Below are 18,755 nucleotides of genomic sequence, written 5' to 3' on the forward strand. Positions count from 1 at the left end.
GACAGAGCCTGACCCTGGAGCCCGGAGCGCTGATCCCGGTGTTTTTCGGGGCACTGTGTTTGCAGACCTGGTCAACTGAATATCCATTTGCAGTACTGGCAGCAGCAATATTCAGGCTTCTCTAATATCCGTTAACCACCCATTCCTGAAGAGGTCTACTCTGATGGTGTAGAAGAGTTTAGACCTTTTCCCACGTAAAGGCTCGCAGGGTGCCAGCTGAAGGTTATAATTTGGGTGCATGTGTACTGCACACAAACCACCAAAGAGTCAGTAACCATTAGCGGTGTTTGGACCCTGCTGCTGGCTGCAGTTGGCCAAAGCCACTTTCCAGTACGACCTATATTTGAGTTCGTGAGATCCATGAGTATTCATTCGGCTTCTAACTTTGAGCCTTCATTGGTCTTTCCCTCCTTTTGGCTCAGCACAGATCGTTCATCTGTAACACCATACAAATGAGAAAATGGCTGGGGCACTGTCGCTAGCAGCTGTGAAATTTAATTTGAAATAGGAGGCTGGTTTGTATCAGATTACTGCCGCCTTTCAGATCCTTAAAATCCTTTTCTACCAATGTGAACTTTAAGTGTTTTGTATCTTTTTCCCTGGTACAGTTAGGCTGGAAATGAAGTGGTGGGATTGGTGCCGGAGAAGGCAGGTTCCTCAGCCTGCTCACCGGTTTCTGTTGTGTCCGTTTTCACAGACTGATTTGGGAGGGTGCAATGGGACCTCTTCCATGGTGGTGATTAAAGATTACTATGCACTGAAGGAGGATGAGATCTGTGTGAATCAAGGAGAAGTGGTTCAGATCCTTGCTATCAACCAGCAGAACATGTTCCTGGTGTACCAGCCTGCAAACGACCACTCTCCAGCCGCTGAAGGATGGATCCCCGGCAATATCTTGGCTCCCCTCACTAAATCCACTACAGATAATAGCGACGGAAGCATCAAGTAAGTGCCATGTTGGCTTCGCTGGGAGCACTATGTGGATTTTTTGAGGAAAAAAAATAATAAATAAAAATAAACAAACCCAAATGGTAGGGAATTCCTGCTGATTTTTATCTACAGTGCCATTGGAACAAGCTGAGTGGTCAATCCGCAGCGTCGGGCAGCCATGGTGGATAGCTCGGGTTTTGCTTATTTTCATTTTGTGGGGTTTTGTTTATATTTTGGAGAGAAATAAAACCATAGACGGTTAAAGATATGTTTTACGTTACACCATTTTACACCAACATGGACCTGCTTGGACTGGACTTATATTTATGTTGTATTAAGTTACTAATCTATATATTGGTTATAACAGCATCTAGCAAAAAAAAAAAAAAAAACCACAAAAAAATCCAGGCCCCGTGTTGGACTGAGTTTTGCTTCTCAAGGAGGAGAGATTTTGTTGTCTGTGGCAATTTCCTTGTACAGCTTGTATCTTTTTTTTATTTTGTTTTGGTTTGTTTTTTTTTCTGTTCGCAGTAACTTTTGTAATATATTTTTTGGTTTGCAAGACCCCCATCCAAGTACATTCCTGTATAAAGTATTTTGCACTATTTAAAAAAAAAAGAAGAGAAACAAACTCATATTGATGAAGTCAGGTTGTGCAATATAATGAATAGTCGCAATGTTCATCATTGTACCTGTAATGTAACTAATTTTAAATGTACTATTTTAAATATGTAAAATAAATTTTCACCATGAGCATGTTTTAATGAGGTAAAAGAACTAGTTTGACCCTTTTTTGGTTTGGTTTTTTTTTTTGTTTATAACATTTTGTTGCTTATTTAACAAATGTGTGGATATATATTTTTCTTTTCTGATTTTTAGAAATTTGTCAGTCTGAAATGACTAATGCAAGAAAGTGGTTTTTTGGTATTAAATACAGAAGGTACAACCCTCTTTTCAGTAATACCTGTTGATTTCTTTTAACATCTAAAATGACTAGATGGTAATGCATGATGTATGCTAGAAATTGGGTTACCTTACACGAGTACCTCGAGGCACAGAATTGAACACGAGGAAAGATTTTGTGACAGATTCACTAAAAATAATAATTTGATCTCTGCTGCAGTTTCAGTTAAGAGAAATGATGGCTTTACCTGTCAGTCAGTAATGAATGCTGCTACGAATTGCATGTTAAGCTAAAGGAATTGCTTAGCACGTCTCTTGCACATTCACCACGGCCATTCCCGGGTTCCTCTCTAACCATGATATGCAACCACGTGCCCTTACATTCATCCATGGCACCAGGGTCCTGGTGAAGACACTGATTTCATGGCAGCTGTGCAGTCAAATTCTGCGTCAAATTACGTAGTCATATGAACTGTGGCCAGGAAGGCGTAACAAAATGGAAAGACACATGCATTGCACTTCTCTCTTTCTCACTGCAGTGAGATTTAAAGTCTTAAATCATGTTTTCAGACTCAAACAGCTAAAACAACCCTGCAACCAAAAAGAGGCTTGAATGATAGAAGTCCTATGGGTAAAAAATGACCTGGAGCAGGTGTTATCTTCAGCCCTGTCTAGTCTGCCGGATCATATCGTCTAATTAGTATAACTAATAAAACTGTTTCTTCCATTGACAAATACTGTACACAAAATATGTGGTTGATCCAGTAGTGTTGGCACCATGTATAATTCACCGATAGGTCAGGGAGTCCATCAGCCATGTCCTTGACTCTTACCATATCTTACAGAAAAACGTAACAGTCCTGAAGTGTTGGATAACTTCCCCTGCTCTGCACATCTAATCTGGACCCCCCTCCAGAAACGCCCAAATATCAGACAGCCCTTAGTGTCCAGCTGAGACATGCAGGGTGCTCTGATGCTCCTTGTGCTCAAACATGACTGCCCGTGCCAGCCGTTTGCAGTGGAGACACTAATCCTGGTTGCAAAAACAGTCGATATGACCCAGTTCAGTCTCGTGTCAGTGGCAGCCAGCTGTTGGGAGGCCCTTAGTTTCCTTTTTTTTTTAATTGGCGCTATTCTACAGCTCCCATCAGGTGCTGAAGTATAACCAAAAACCGCTTAGGAATCAGACGCAGCGTTCATGGGGGAGCGTCGGCTGTGTGGGGCGTCCTTTGAGTCCTACCTTGCTAACATACTGCGTTTTATTGGCATCGCAGGTGATCGTTGGATTACATGCAACTTGCTTTGTAAAATGTATCAAGGTACTGTAGACATGACATGTGCCAAACATTGGGCTTAAACATGCAAATCAAATTTGCATGACTTAAAGGTGGGCAGATGCTTTGAACCTGGATCCCAGCTCATCACACTGCTGTTTTGAGAGCTTTCTGCTTTGGACAACATACCCCTTCCCAAATCCCCCCAACCTGTCCACTATTTAAACCAAATGAAATCCATATTAAGAACTGTTTTGGTTTTTACTTAATTTTTTATGTTTGCTTCGATATGCAATTTCTGTTGTCAACACGGCATTGCTCTTACAAAGGGTGACGTGGTCTACTATTGTTTTTTTCCAAGAGTAAGGACATAGGAGCAGTAATGAGGGGTGAAAAGTGTACTGGAAATCGTGCCTGCTGTGATGCTAGTCAAAAACCACGGACTGACTGATGTCCTCTCTAACCAGATTGGCAAAATCAAATGGGAAATTCTTGGTCTTGAGAGGCACAGCATTCTAGGAAATTACTTATCTCTTGGAAAGTTAATGATGTAGCTCCTATTTGTTGAGCTATTCATGTTCTGAGCAACGTGTAGGGAGCAACACCTTGAATTTCTTAAATTTTCTTTTTATTTGCTCTACTGAGTAATGTGTTAAGGCCATTCTCTTGTATTTACATTTGTTTCACTGCTTTTAACCAACAAGACTAAGGACCAAATTGACCTTTTAACTGTAGCAAAAAATAAAACAAATTTTGATTTGTGGCAATGTAAGACAAAGTCCCTGAAACCAGATGACCAAGTTCTAGTCACCTGCTTCCATCCCGGGCATATTTTTCCCGCTCCATGCATTTAAACAGCAAGTGTGGCACAACATCTGCTTCGCAGAACTGTTTGGTTCGGTTTTTAACTTCAACTCTCATTGCTCAGATTGAGATAGGCATATTGCCGGTGGCTTTCACCTTCTAGGGAATTGCACTAATCGCAAATGTGGATGCTGGTTCCCCTTTCCAAATCCTTCCTTCCTGCTATGATTTGCTGTTTGATTGCTACGTTTTTTGGTACAACAGGAAGTCATGTTCATGGCATACCCTGCGCATGAGAAAGCGGGCGGAAAAGGAGAGCAGTGGCAAAAATGAAGCCAATGGGCCACGTAAATCCAAGGATATTCTGGGCAACAAAGTCTCTGTTAAAGTGAGTAAGGCCATCTGAAAGCTGTGTGCTGCTCTCCTGCTTCCCATCCTTTTCACCCCCTACAGCATCCTCTCCTGAGAGAGGGAGGGGGCGGCGATTTTGGGTTTGGTTTTTTTGTTGGTTTTTTTTTTTTCCACTTTAGTTATCCTTTTTTTTTCTTTTTTTGTAGTATCCATTTTAGCAGGATTTTTGCATGCAAGATAAAATGCAGCCTTTGTTTTTCGTTTTCTTTTTCCTGGCATCCCACATGCAAGTAAGTAATCTTCATTAAAAAACAACTATATATCTGGTTAAATAACTGTTCTTAAAATTGAGACAAAGTGATTTACTGACCTCTGACCGAGCCCAATCTGCAGCTCCATCAGAGCAGCTGCAGTGCTGAGAAAGCCACTGGGTGAACCAATTACTCAAGTTGATGAGCTTTCTTTAGGCCAATATTTCACCATATCTTAAGATAAGGGGTTCTCAACCTTGAGACGCTTAAGATTTTTGGTCTGGGGAGATGGTCTCAATGACCTTTTTCTTTCCATATTGTCAGACAGGGCAGAGATGCTGACTCTGTCTGGCCAGGAGAGGGTCTCGTGTGTGTCTGTGCGTGCGTGTGTGTGCGTCTGTGTCTGTCTCTCTCTCTCTGAGATCTCCCAGTATGGAAAAGGTTGAGAACTGTGGGGTTAAGCTCCATCTTCTGCTCTGGGTGCCTGACTACTGTGCTCCAATTCAGAGGATCCATCCCTATAAACCGACCATGAGGCCTGCTCAGGACTAATCTGGGGCTTTCCCTCCCAACAGAGGCAAGCAAACACTTGTGATTTTGACACAACCAAAGCCCAGCCTTGATTCAGGAAAGCACTTGAGCATGTCCTTTGGATCCACCCCTCTCCAGGAGAGCCCATGATTAAGTGTTTTCCTTTGCAGAGGCTTTCCGTCTTGTAAGCCTAGTGAAATAGCCATGGCATGTGCAAAGGGAGGAACCCTGCCACTGCAGCCCGCGCACCCCTCGCACCCACCGTGCAGCCACCGCGCAGCCACCCCGCAGCCCCGCAGCCCTGCAGCCAGCCGGGGAAGGACTGGGCCTGAGGGGAGCGGTTGCTCCAGCATGGCAGCCACAGTTCTTCCTCCTCTTGCTTCCTTGCTGGTTTTACTACCTGAACGACTTGCAGAATCACTGCCTCTTCTTTGGCAAAAGCATGTCTTTGCCTTTGCTTCCCCTGTTTTGTCGTCGGTTTGGTTTTTGTTTGGTTTTTTAGAGCATTTTTTGTACTGTTACCCATTTCCATGCTGCTCACAACTCCTGTGCTGCTCTGCCCTGTCTAACCAATCTCTCTTCTAATCTCGTTTTCTCTTTCTTCCTCTTCATGCTGCCAAACAAGGACACAAACAGCTCAGAGGAATCAGAGTGTGATGACCTTGACCCCAATACTAGCATGGAGGTAGAGACAATAATCCTTGTGGTATTATTTTTTTTTCCAAGAACATGTGCCTGTTTTGAAATGCCTTTGCTGAAAGGGGAGCTGGTGGGTCTGTATCGCTCGTGGACATACGTGCCAATTAAGTGTGAGGCACACAAAGCGCCAGTTCTGGTTTTGCCAAGTGGTGAACTGGAGTTTGGGCTGCCTTTGTGCTGGGAGCAGTGGAGGAAGCTGAGGAGGAAGCTGGAGGCTCATGTAGCCACCCTCAGTAGCTGTTTCCCACCTGGGACCTCATTCAATGAAACGATAATGCATGCATGTCAACTGCCGACAAACGCAGCAGCTTTCTGTATTAAAAACACTCCTTGCCCTGCAAATATGTGCTGAGCTGCTCGTCAGGCTTGTGTTATAAATCACTGGAGCAAATGTTGTTGCACCACAACTAGTGTTTTAAGTTATGTAGGAGATCAGAAAAGATGCTTCTTTTTTCTCCTAGCAGAGGAGGAAATTGCGTTTCTATAAAGGTACTGAAAGAGAATGGTAAAACTGGTTGCATTAATGTACCCGTATCACAGACAAGGCTGATGCAGCCTTGTGATACATTACACTACTCTTTTTCCAGTGTGAAACCACCGATTCTAGTGGCTTGGTCGAGCCGTGCCTTGTTGACAGAGCCTGAAGGAGCTTAAAATCATGAGAGTGATATATCTGGTTCTCCTCAATTAATATCTTGCAGGACCCATTTTTTTCTGTGTATAGTGGCCACATCAAGCATTTGTATACGTTTTACCAAAGCTGAAAGAGCTTCCTACTGAAACAGGCATGGACAAGGGGCAGAGAGGCATAAGTGATTTTGTAGAGCTGACAGGGCAGGTCACTGGAGAACAGGGATATCCGTGAGTCCTGGCAGATCTCCGGGATGCTGTTAGCCAGGGTACACTAGAAACATCCTGCAAAATGAAGCTGCTCTTCCTCCTGGAGGGAAAAAAAAAAAGAGGGAGAAGTGTATTGAGATGCCCCACCTCAGCTATTAACCTGAAGGCTCTCTTTTATTTTAATTTTGTTGGCATCAATAAACACATCTTTGAGAAGGGGATGTGTACTAAAGGAAAGCTTTTGACCCAGCCGACATCCTGGAGATTGAATGGTGCTTATCACTAAAGCCGCATTATTCTCAGGAGCGTGTTTGCATCTCCAAAGACCATTTTGCCAATCACAGGTAACAACTACAAGTATATGTTTTTGTTACAAGGCAGTGCCCAGTTATTGCACATAAGTCTGTGTCAGCTTTAGATCACTGGAAATTGCCCTGTGGAGTAAAAGGTGGCTGAGATACAGGGGTAATGTACAGAGCTGAGTGAGAATCACCATTCCTTTTGCAGAGGATTTCTGTGTTTTGACTTTGCTCAATAGGAGGAAAACCAGATGTTTTAAAATTGTTAGTGGAGTCCTTACACTGTCGGCATTTCTAGTTAGCTCTGGCATGGCCCATGTGGGTCTTTTTGTTTGTTTGATTTGGGTTTTTTTACTGTGGTAAAGTCTACTGTTCTTGCCTGCTTCTCAGTTCAGGAGGTAAGACCCTTTCCATTTAAACCAAAAGATGCTAATTTGAAGTCTTGGCTGTGGTATGAATCTGCTGTTGGGGGAGTAACTATGAGCCTGGTGTGTGACATGATTTACACTCAGAAACCCCATCCTGCATCTCCCAGGGCGCTTACTGGAGGCAACAGTATCACTGGGCTACACTGCAGTCCCAGGAGCCACAGTGCTCCTCGTGGCTTGGAAAGCTCAAGTCTGCTTCTGAGAAAAACTCTTTGGGGCTGAGCAAATGTTTAAAATGGCAGAGAGAGACAAAATGAGTGCAGTTTTGGGGGTGACTTAACGCCAACCTAAGGTGACACTGCCCGGCGAGGAGCAGCACAGCCCTCACTTTGTGCTGGTTTTAGTACATCTGCAGCCTGGAGTGAGCGCGGTCAGCTCGTTGGTCCGGCCAACAAATGCTGAGGGGGAGGGATTGCTGATGCCCGCTATAAACTATTTAAACAAAATCATCCAGAGGGAACAGAGCAAGGGCAGGTTGCTAAAATGCTCATGAGGGAAACAGCCCTAGAAGCGGCCATGAGGAAGTCTAGTCTGTAAAGGTCTGGCATATTCACTACTGGAAGCCACAGTTGTTCTCCCTTTCCATTTATTATGAATTTTTTCATGCTTCCTTTCAAACATGTTGAGAAATGAACTATATTAAGGCCTTGGGAGCTAAAGTCTTTTCTCATTACAACAGAGGCAAGGCAAGCTTCTTCCACTGCCAGAGCCTGGTTGAGGGCCTCATTGGGTCTTTTAGGCTTTGTGTCCTAGGCTTAAATAATTGTTAAACAGCTGTGCTACCCCTGCACCCCAGCCTGCGTGTGCACTGAAAATCAGTATCTCACCTGCTTTTCCTTTCCCTGCTCAGCATGGTACATCCCAGCGGAGCCGCTGGCGAGCTCCCGGGTGAGCTGAGCCTGGCTGCCCAAGGAGGGGGAAGACCTTGTCCTCACACCTGGCTCAGCTCGTGACCAATTTTATAGACACTGGGAGTGCTGGTAGGAGAGCTGTGTCCTGGCCATCAACTTTTAGAGGTGCATGAGGCCATACCTCTGTCATTAAGGAGGAGTCGTCTGTAGCTATTATTACAGCGAGGTAATAACAGGGCAAGTCACCTGGCTTCTCTTATAGGACTGTCACCCCTGACATCCCTCTTCCTCCCGTCGTGCGTGAGAACATGCACCCAGTGCTGGAACAGAGACAGCAGTCTCTAAATGCAAAGCAGCCGTATTAATTACTTGGAAATGTCAGTGCAATTTACCTCCAGCCTACTCACTGCGCAAGAAGTCGGTAAGCTGGTCGTAGTATCCATGATGTCCCACAGCTACTGTGGTCTTTCAGATCTAGCTTTGCTTGTTGTTTATAAAATGCCACATATCTGTTCAGTAGATTCCAGACTTCTGAAGCGCTTTGGCTTTGTTTTGTTTCAAGGGGAAACATAAAAAGAAAGAAATGTGGAGAACATATATAGTGAGAGCAGGAAACTGAAATACTGGGTGACTGTTTAAAAAAGCTAAAATGCCATTACTATGATTTTGGCTACACAGGGACATGCTGGCCTTGGAGAACTTTCCATTCATTGTAATTATGAATAGAAATAGTATCTCTTGGTGGCTGTTTCTTTTCTCTTTGTTTATTAATATGTAAGGATAGAAATGAAGGATTTCTATCTAAGGATAGAAATGAAATTTGGGTTTTTTTCCCCTAGTTTTCTGTTTTGCGCTGTTGTTTCACAAAACAGAAGGTGCAAACTCACCTGTTAGGCATGTGAGTGTAGGAGCAGGCACTTAAGGAGCACGTGTAGCCACGTGAGGGATAGGAGTAACCTATATTTAAGAAAGATCAGCGACTCCCTTTCCACATGCCTGTAGCTAATTGCACGGGGACAGGCAGCTCTGCTTCTGGAAAGGTGTATGCCTTTGTGAATCAGTAATCATCATCCACACCCAAGTCTGGGGTCCTGGACAATGACGCAACTAATTGTCCTACAACTCTGTGTCGCAACGTCTCATGGGGTTTTGATATTACTGACGGGGTCATAAGTCAACTGTGCAAATCCCACTGGGCTACCTCTCTTGTCTAAGTGAATGTCCTTCCAGCAGTCAGAAGACCTGACCGAGCTAAACCTCACTAAATTCAGCAGCAGCTCTTCCAGGCTTTGGGGTAGACCCCACATGTAGGGATCTGACATGGCTCCAGTCATCTTGTTTTGCACAGCGTGACTCCAACTGCGGCGCATTACAAATAATCCTGACCAACACGCAGCTGCCACCAAGTGTCTAGCGTTTGTTCCAGTTTCTTAGCTGTGCAAAGGAGAGACGAAGTCCAGGCCCACCCTGAGTCAGTGGAAGTGCCATCATTAGATTAGTGAGCTGGGCTATTGCCAAGGTATGTAAGTTGGGTTTCATAATCTATTTTTTTCAGTTATGACATTTTAGCATGCTAAGAAGTACTCAGAAACACTTAGAGCAAGATAAGCACTAGGAAACAGACTGTAGGGAAGAATATTGTGTTAGCACCCCCACAGTCCAAGTGGCTGAGTAAGTAATGGTTTGGTGGATACAGCATTGGCTCCAAGTCAACACGCAGCTCAGGCCAAGAATTCCCAAGTGCTTTAGGCAAATGCCTTCAGCCCCTGCCTTCAGCTGTCCATCTCCAGAGCAGATCTAACATACTCTTTTTGCGAGATCTTGTGTAATACTAGTAAGAAAGCCTTTCCTGGCGTGTTATCACAGTATGAACGAGTACAATCCTGTCTGTCCATGGGGTGGCCTCCATGGGCGACACCGCTGTCCTGCTGCCCTAAGTGTGCAGAGATTGCTGAGACCGACGAGGAAGGTGGCTCGTCAGGTGTGACGTAGCCGGAGCTGGCAGCGCAGGCACTGCAGTTTAGCTTTTGGAAGAGGAAGAAGTGACCTACTTCATCTGCAGGAAGGGGGTAGAGTGCTACCACACGGTGCCTGGAGTACCAGAGGCATCCTGCAGCTACAGCCGTTGAAGCACACCAACGATTAGGGCCTCACAGCAAGAGCGTGACCAGGGCAAGAGGGCTCCTGCTTTGCACGGATGCATGTACAAGAGCCAGCATCCCTTGTGGCTTCTCCCATCAGTCTCAAAGGCAGCTGAGCCCATCCTCGCTGGGTGCCAGAAGGCATCCCCCGTCCCCACCAACAGCCTGATGCCGTGGACGTTTCATCAGATACCATTCTCCCATTTTAAATGATATTTTCCCTTTGGCAGCATCTAGCCATGTGTAGCGGGATCCTCATTTGCTCCTTTTATAAAGAAATTTATCTTGTTAATTTGTTTATTTTTGGGGGGAGGGGAGGCTGGTGGCACTGTGAGCTTGTCCCCCCAAAAGTCTCAAAGTAAAAGTTGACCTAGTCAGACACAGATTGATAGATATTTCCTACAAATTACAGTTGGCTTAATTCCTCTGTAACTCATTTCATTTTTTTCTGAGAATCATTAATGCTTTTTTTTTTTTTTTTTTTGAGTGAGGGAGCAAGGAACATGCTGCTGACTCTGCTACCAGAATGTGCAAATGCGTCAATATTTTATTTTAATTCAGTGAACAAGAAGTGCCATGAAGTGTTTACAAAATGCTGAACTGCTTGTCTTGGCGTAAACATGCCCTCTACTGTTTAGATAAAGCATGGATCTTATTACAGAGGGCTTGGTTTGCAGCCTAGCCTTATGTTTTGGAGGAAAAAATATTCTCATTCCTGTTTTTTGATGCACTCTTTTAAAATGGGACTGAAATGTGGCATTGGAAGAATCTGGGCCCTTCTGTGCATTGCGTCTATCTGAGCTGGGCTCAAGCCTTCTCCAGGGAGGTGGGTTAGGCATGGCGAGGGCATCTCTGCAACGGAGAAGCAAGCCCTGGCCAAGGCGAGAAGCCCTTGCAGGCAGCCGAGCTGCGCTTGCAGAGCATTTCAGGACCGGCCGTTGGCATTGCAGAATGGTTTCTTGCTCCCCACCAGATACAGCATGTGTGCACAAATGAAAGATAAGCTCTTGCGAAGAACTGGGGCAGTCAGAGTCACTCTGCAAGTGGACGTCGCTGCTACTGCTGCAGATGCCTTTTTATCTTTGCAACATGAGCTTAACAAACTAGGAAAAAAGTGGCCCAGTACTGCAAAATACTGAGTTGCTGGATGCAGCACCTATGCTGCTTTTCTAAAGCCTGACTGTTAGACTAAGTTACACTTAAGTCATTCAGATCTAAGTCACTTAGGTCCCTGCAGGTCCCCAAAGGCATTCAAGTACGTGCCTCCTGTGCCTTTCTTGGTTTGAGCCCTGAAACAGCGCAGGCTGGAGGCAGGAGAAGCAAAGTCTATTTCTGGCTTTTTTATTGAATAACCCTGACCCGTCCTCCCATTTCTTTATCTCCCCCCGCCTCCCTCCAGCTCCTGTCTTTGCCTGGTCAGCATTAGACCCCACCTCACTTGAGCAGAGGCTGTTTCATGGTCTGCCTTTGTCACCTGGTGTGGGGTTTCCATTTTCAGCCTTCATTGTATGGGAAACAGAAACTCTCCTGGCCGCGAAGGGAGCATTACAAGTTTTCCCTTACCCTGGACCAGGCTACAGGTATTCCATCCAATAGAAAAAAATGAATTATCTATCTCATTTCAACTAAATTTATGTTCCTAGAAAAAAGAGCCAGCTGTGTTTCTTACGTGAGGAGTGACTGCATTGCCAACCCGAGTTTTGTCCCTCAGGGTTTGTGTTTGCCTGGTGTGGACTGACGCTGAAGATGGTGTGAGAAGTTTTTGCACTGGTAGTTCCATCCCCATGAGTTTGTTCGGTCGCAGGCCAGACTGGCAGCCGCAGTGGTGCAGGTGGTGTTTGCTGGGATTTCTTCAGGGAGCCCTTGTCAGCGTCAGGCCTCGGGCTGCCTTCTCCTGCTCATGGCCACTGTGGCCAGGAATGCTCGGCTGAGGGCCGGGCTGTGAGGTCCTCGTTCGAACCGCTACAGATTGAGTGGGGTTTCAGGGCTGAGCCTCACGTTGCTTTTCAGAGAGAAGAAAAGTAAAACTCCACAAAAGCCACGTAACCAGCAGGGTGTTTTTTTTTCCCCTGGTGATCTCAAAGCAGTGCAGAGCGTGCCCTGAGGGAGCGATGCAGAGAAGCCAGGGCTCCTCCATCACCCCTGCACACACCACCGCTGCCCTTTGGCTTGTGTGGGAGCTCCCTAGGGCGAGCAGGGGCTTTGAAAACCGGGAAAACATGCTGGAGCGGGTGGTCTTTCACCTCCTTTTCTCTGAGGGAGAAGTCCCTTGGATTTGGAGCTCACCGTGTTGACCGTGAGAGCATCTCTGGTGTCATCGTGTGCCACGGGTGCAGCGTGCTGGCGCCCGAGTCTCCGCGGCTGCGGGGGAGCTGCACCCCCTGCCTGTAATCCCCATTTCAGTGCCTTGCACCTCACCCTGCTCACCAGCAGCCTGCCCCACGCCCCTCGCTGGCAGGGTTTTCTGCTCTCCAGAGCAACACGGCCTGGCTTTCATCTCTCTGTGAAAGCCCCGAGAAAGAGGAAGAGAATTGGGAAGAGTCACTTACAGGGATTTTGACAGCTTTTCCAGCTTTTTGCACACAGCATCATTCTTGAGAGGCTCTGGGAGGTGCTTGGCAAGTCCGTCCATCAGGGAAACCAGCCCCAGCCCCGGCAGCAGGCTGTGCGGACAAGCGGTACGTGAGCTCCCGTCCTCTGAGGGCAGCGGGGCCACGCTCTGGAGCCCTCCTCTCCACCCACAGGGATTAAAAACCTATTTGGCAAATGAAGAAATCATCTCCAAAGGTCTTGCACTTAATCTAGAAGAACTCTGTGGACTCTGGCATCTCCTGCCATCCGCCCATAGCCTGGAAACGCGTCTGGCCTAGAGAGAGAAGCAGCAGACCCCCGGGGCCTGGGAGCGGACGTGTGAGCCAGCGGAGCTGGCTGCTGGCCGGAGATCTGGCTGTGAACCTTTGCTTTCCTATTTCTGCCCTTCTCACCCCATCATTTGACTCCCTCCTTCAAAGCAGACCAAATCCCGTTCCCTAATTAAGTGATATATTAAATCACTTTGGTAGCACTTAAATATTCTCTTGCAAACAGGCTTTTATTTTTGTCTAAGCTTACAGCAGGCAACAGCTGCAACATGGCTGTGGGGGTGTGGTTAGGTAACATTTTATTAATTAACAGATGAAGTTTTAGCAAAGGAAATGTAAATTTTACCCATAGACGCTTCCAATATTATCTAGCAGCGGTAATTTTATTTCTGATATTCCCATGGTGAGGCAAGGGGAAAAAATATTGGTAAGGCAACTATTATAAATGATTGTGCCTTGGAAGTCATTAGAAATGTAGCATTATTTATTTATAGATATATCCATTATATTTGTCACCGTAGCTGCATCTTCTAATGAATCCTTTAGAGTTATAAAATTAATATAAAGTGTTAGGAGTGTTTCTTTCTCCTGATCTCTAATCCTACAAGGATGGAAATCAGTGAATAATAAGGGAATTTACTGCATGCTGCAGGGAAGGAAGGGGAGAGCTTCAGAGGACAGATGTGTATTCCAGTTAAGCCAAAAATTACAAAAATGAAGATGTTTGTGCAAATGAGCTGATGCCTGGGGTTACTCAGCTGATAAGTAGATGGTCTCACTGGGTGAAAAGTGACAAGCAATGGTTATCCACAGAACAGTTTTTTCTTTGCTATGTCGTGTGAGCAATACAACTTAATCACAAAGATCCATCTCCTTTTCCACATGCACAGGTGGGAGAGAAGATGTTCTTCATCCAGTGCCCTCCTGCACCCTGATTTCTTCCTGCCTGCGGCATCCAGGGGGCCGTATGTGGGTCCTGGACCCTGCCGAGCAGCAATCGCAGCCTCTGAGCCCCTCACCCTCTCAGAGGCTCCTGGGGTGGCTGCCCAGAGGTCCACGTCCTGGCGTCGCTGCCCAGCAGTATCCTTCGATGGGGCTTTGTGCTTCCCAAGCAAAACCAGGGCCAGGAGGTGCAGCCAGGAGGAGGAAGGCCTGACACAGGACTCAAAGAGCCTGGCTGGCTCTCTCACCCGCTCAGGCTCCTGCCTGCTGAGCCGTGCCGTCCCATTGCAGGGGTGGCACGCTCTTCTGCACCCTCTCCACTGCAGAGGTGCCCCTAATATGGCTTTAGAAAATAAGAAGCCCTAATCATAATAATAGTGCTCAAAGAGTCCTCTCTGGGGATGTAGGCAGAGGTTGGCTCCTTCCAGGATGCTGGGAATGAAACGTTTGAAATCTCAGCGCTCTTGGGAGCATGCGAGAGTCCAAACCATCACACTTCTGTCCACCAGGTACAGACCTTTAGGACTGACTGGCTACGTGGTAGGGACTGAAACCTGCTTTGCCCACAAGCAGCAGCCCCTACTCATTTCTGGAGTGCAGACTGTAAAGCACTGGCATTGACCGGTTGTTTCAGCCGGTACCGTGAACACTGTGTTCTCTGTAGGTGTGTCCCGAAGGATCAAATTCTGCCTATTGCTAGGACAAAGGATAGTCTCAGTCTCAGATGGCAAGGAATTTGTTGATGTAAGGTATGTTTCTATGGGGAAAAAATGAACCTTTGTGAGTGGCGAGTCCATGTTATTCCTGGTTCATTTGGGCTTTCTGGTGGTGATAGGGGAAAGCAGCCCCTGAGGCCTCAGTGCTGGTACCAGAGGTTTGCCTGGGGCTATGAAGAAAGGCTTTGAAACCGAAATGAACCTGAATATGCTTGAATGCCTTCTTGAGTGGCACCCTGAGCCATTCACCTTGGAAAACTATTTATAAAGCCAAAATATAAATATAAATCTTGAAGATGTATCTACGTTACTTTGAAGGTTTATTGCTTCTGCTTCATGGCCTGGTTTCTGAGCCTTTGCAAAAACTCCCATCAGCTTTGGCAGGCCATGAATTAGGTCATTGCTTCATTGGCATCTTCTAAAATAGCTCTGAAATAGATAGTAACAAAGATATTTAAGGCGAGATAAACCACACTCGTGTTTATGGTGCTTGATATCAAATTATTAGTTTGAATTTGGATAACAAGGCCTTATAAGATTATTAAAACAGTTAATGAGGCTAAAACCTCTATATTATTGTACACCACTATGTAGTTAGGGTTGATGCTGCGTGTAAGAACTTAGTGGCGTGGTCTCTGCTTTTCCCAACTTTGCTTCCAGGGTTACATGAGGTAATTGGAGTATATAGGCCACGGAGAGACAGTAGCTTTTCAAGTCTTCGCTAACTTGATCAATTAACTAGTTAGATAAAATAACTCTCAGTTACCCAAACCTAGTTTCAATTTGGAAAGTTTCCAGCAGTCCAATGAAATGAGTGAAATTTTACTCATTGTGATAGACCAAGAGTTGTTGCAAGACTGATACTTGCCAGTAAGAAAAAAGAAGGAAGTATTTCTGTTTTAGTGCTCTACCTTTTTTCCTGAAGCTGAGCAGAAATGAAAAGGCGTGTCCCCAAAGCTGGTTAGCAGCCAGAGTGCTGGTGAGATGCCCCAGGTGCGTGGTGACTGCAGGTGCTGTGTGATGTGGGTCTGGAGCCGGGCACAGCGGGGCACAAACCACCTCCGGGAAGAAGAGTTAATGGCTTGAGCATTGTCACCCAAGCAAAGAGAAAGCACGTCCACCCTCCCCAGCCTTGGTGTTGTGCCTGTTACCTGTGATGCTTTATCAGAGTTCAAGAAGCCGTAGCTTCCATTTACTTTCCCAGCTGTGCACGGGCTTGTTCATTTGTCACTAGAGCTCGCTGCGTCTGCCGGTTGTTGTTAACAGCCACTGGGCAGTGCTTCTGTAGTTCTGATCAGGTTCACCATGGTACCTTGTGAAACCAGATGTCCCTTTGTCACTGTCCAGAAAAATAAATGCTTTTATTTCTTTGTATTTTTCAGATAATCAACCCCAATTTCATTCAAGAAGGTGAGTTAAGGACAGCTGTGCACTGACTGGCACAGAGGGGCAAGTCAGCACCTGTGACTGACTCCGGTGCAACAGCATGCTCTGCACCCATCAGCATTTACAGCAAAGGCAGCTCTCCACCGCTTGGTCCCCAGGGAAAGCAGTCCTTCAGCTGGCTGCTCAGCTCAGACAGCCCAGGGCCACAGGCGAGGCTGAACGCCCCAAACCTGCCTTCACAAAGTCTTGCCCCCTGCCAGAGCACAGGGCTGGGGAGGCGGACGGTCCTCCCTGCCTCCTTTGCTGAGCTGTCGACAGCTGGCTTTTAGTGAAGGGGGAGTTTTGGTAACATAATCCCAGGACCCCCAGCTGTTTGGGACCCAGATCCCATAGTTGGTCCTATAATGTATTCTCTAGACTTGTACGGGGAACATCCTCGCCTGTAGATTAAAAGAAGGTGTCATGTTTGTATCCCCACATTTTTTTCCAGTGGCTCCAGAGTTTCTTGTGCCATTAGTCGACATCACCTGCCTGCTCGGCGACACAGTGATGCTGCAGTGCAAAGTCTGTGGACGGCCCAAACCAACAATAACCTGGAAAGGACCAGATCAAAACATTCTTGACAATGACAACAGCACAGCCACTTACACAGTGTCATCTTGGTAAGGTCCTGCCTTTGGATCCCAGCATAGCTGGTCACGATTGTCATGTTGCCCTCAAACATGGCACCAGCCAGGCTACAAGGCTCATTAGAAATGCAGTTAATCAAGTCTGGCATGGTGTATTGGCCCATCGCTGCACCACACGTCAACTAGAAAGGGTCAAACTGTGGGGCTTGGGTAGCTCTATAGTTCTCCACAGAAACTATATCTGCAGAGCGTGGTGCTGGCAGTTGTGAGCTTGCTCTGGTTGTGCTGTGCCCCAGGAGTCCATGACCTCCTGAGCCAGCTGCAAGCCAGAAGCAATTAATGTTTCCAGCATATTAGTTTGGCTAATATTGCCTCCACGTTCTCTGCTTGAGTTGATGCCACGCTCACCTGTGGCAGGAACTGGAGTCGAGCAGAGCAAGCCCTCACCAGGTTGCAATACCCGTATCATTGGGCATTTTCTCATCTCATGGGCAGAGGTGGTATCTCCTGCAGTTTTCCTGAGCCTTTCCTCAGCTCTTCCTAAAAGAGCCTACTTGTGCCTCTGGGAAGACTACATCTGGCTGTGGCTGCATTGAACAGAAAGATGCTTGTCGTGATGTTCCTGGCTCAGCCTGGGGGGAAGAAAACCTTTACAGCAAGCACTGGGAAGATCCAAAAAGATCTGGAGTTGAATTCAGGTCAGGTAACAGCCTGCTGCTGGATGCTCATTGGCAGCTTATATAAGTGATTTGGGCCAAACTGCAGTGGAAATCTCCAGGAGGCAATCTTTCATGCGAACTTTTCAGCACTTCTGGCTCAGGCTGAGATGAATCCAGGGAGTACAAAGTCACTGAGGGTGAAAAATGAACACTGAGAGAGAAGGGATTTTGCATGTTCAATAAAAAAAATTACATCCGATCAAGAGCTTCCTTCAGAGACCATTGGCTTGTGCAGCCGCCCCAGAGCACCCAAAATTGTCTTTTTAGCCATTACTCAGTAGATTGCTAGTGCCTTATCTCCAGGCTTCTGGCTGGGGCTGGGATGGGGGGATATTTCTGTACAAGGTTCTGTTTTCCATCACAGTTTTTCGCCTGTGCATCGGCTCCCTGTGCACTATCAGCACTTGTCTTGTTACTCGTATTTGTTTTTCAGTGAAGACACTGCCTGCCAAGGAGAGGCCCAGCAGATCAGTGGCTGTCTTACAAATCTTGCTGGCTTGAGTGTCCGGATTGCGGGGGAAGGGGATATTTCTATCCTATTTTAAACCAGCATAGTCAGACCAGCAAAAGCCGCAGCGTCCAGGCAGTTATACTGGGTACCATGTCCTTCTGCAGTTTCCGATAGATTATGCATTCAAGAACTAGTCTACTTTTGCCATCAAGGGAATTTATTGTTGGCTCTAAGCTGGGTCTCCAGTACAGCTAAAGCAGTTACACAAGCAAAATCCTTTAATTCAGGCCAACTTTCTTAATTGCATATTGAAGACTGCAATATGCAAACTGAAGTGACTATGTACAGACCTGCTATAAATTCACTAGACTCTGTAGAGCTGTTTATTTGCTCAGATTGGCCCAAAGATTGAGTGTCTCTCACAAACTTGGAGCTGACGTTCTTTATCCCTAGCTTTTGTGAGATGTCCAGCCTTCTGACTGGAGGCCTGGCAGCCTCATTAGATCAACAGCACATGCTCCAGGGGTCTGAAGCTTCCCAGAAATGTCAGGCACCCTGCGCTGTGTGACTGCTTTCTGCATCTCCGGGAAGCCCAATTTGTCCAGCGTGTGTTGGACTTAACTGCAGAGGCACAGCAGCTCAGCGTCTCCCAAGATAGAAAAGATGTGCCTGGGGAAATCTTTCCAGATATATGGAGCCTAAGCATCCAGCTCTGGACAGGCACAGCAAATGTTCAGCTCTTGGACTTC

At 46.3% G+C, this 18,755-nt stretch overlaps 1 protein-coding gene across 14 annotated transcripts in view; it reads left to right on the forward strand.

The window, feature by feature from the left end:
- KALRN (kalirin RhoGEF kinase) overlaps nucleotides 1–18,755 on the forward strand; it is a 532,514-nt gene that overhangs the window by 498,248 nt on the left and 15,511 nt on the right. For 11 of the 14 annotated variants that reach the window (XM_087734558.1, XM_087734567.1, XM_087734559.1 and 8 more), the window contains 5 exons: nucleotides 698–945; nucleotides 4,176–4,299; nucleotides 5,670–5,729; nucleotides 16,204–16,231; nucleotides 16,698–16,869. In XM_087734558.1, coding sequence (XP_087590684.1) covers nucleotides 698–945; nucleotides 4,176–4,299; nucleotides 5,670–5,729; nucleotides 16,204–16,231; nucleotides 16,698–16,869 — 632 coding nt within the window. Of the gene's footprint in view, nucleotides 1–697; nucleotides 1,797–4,175; nucleotides 4,300–5,669; nucleotides 5,730–16,203; nucleotides 16,232–16,697; nucleotides 16,870–18,755 lie in introns of those variants that run through there. The other 3 variants (XM_087734569.1, XM_087734570.1, XM_087734572.1) reach the window with 3 other exon arrangements.

This window comes from Nipponia nippon, unplaced genomic scaffold, assembly GCF_047370975.1.
Source record: "Nipponia nippon isolate SJK-2023a ecotype South Korea unplaced genomic scaffold, ASM4737097v1 scaffold_5, whole genome shotgun sequence".
In the NCBI taxonomy this organism is placed as follows: Eukaryota; Metazoa; Chordata; class Aves; order Pelecaniformes; family Threskiornithidae; genus Nipponia; species Nipponia nippon.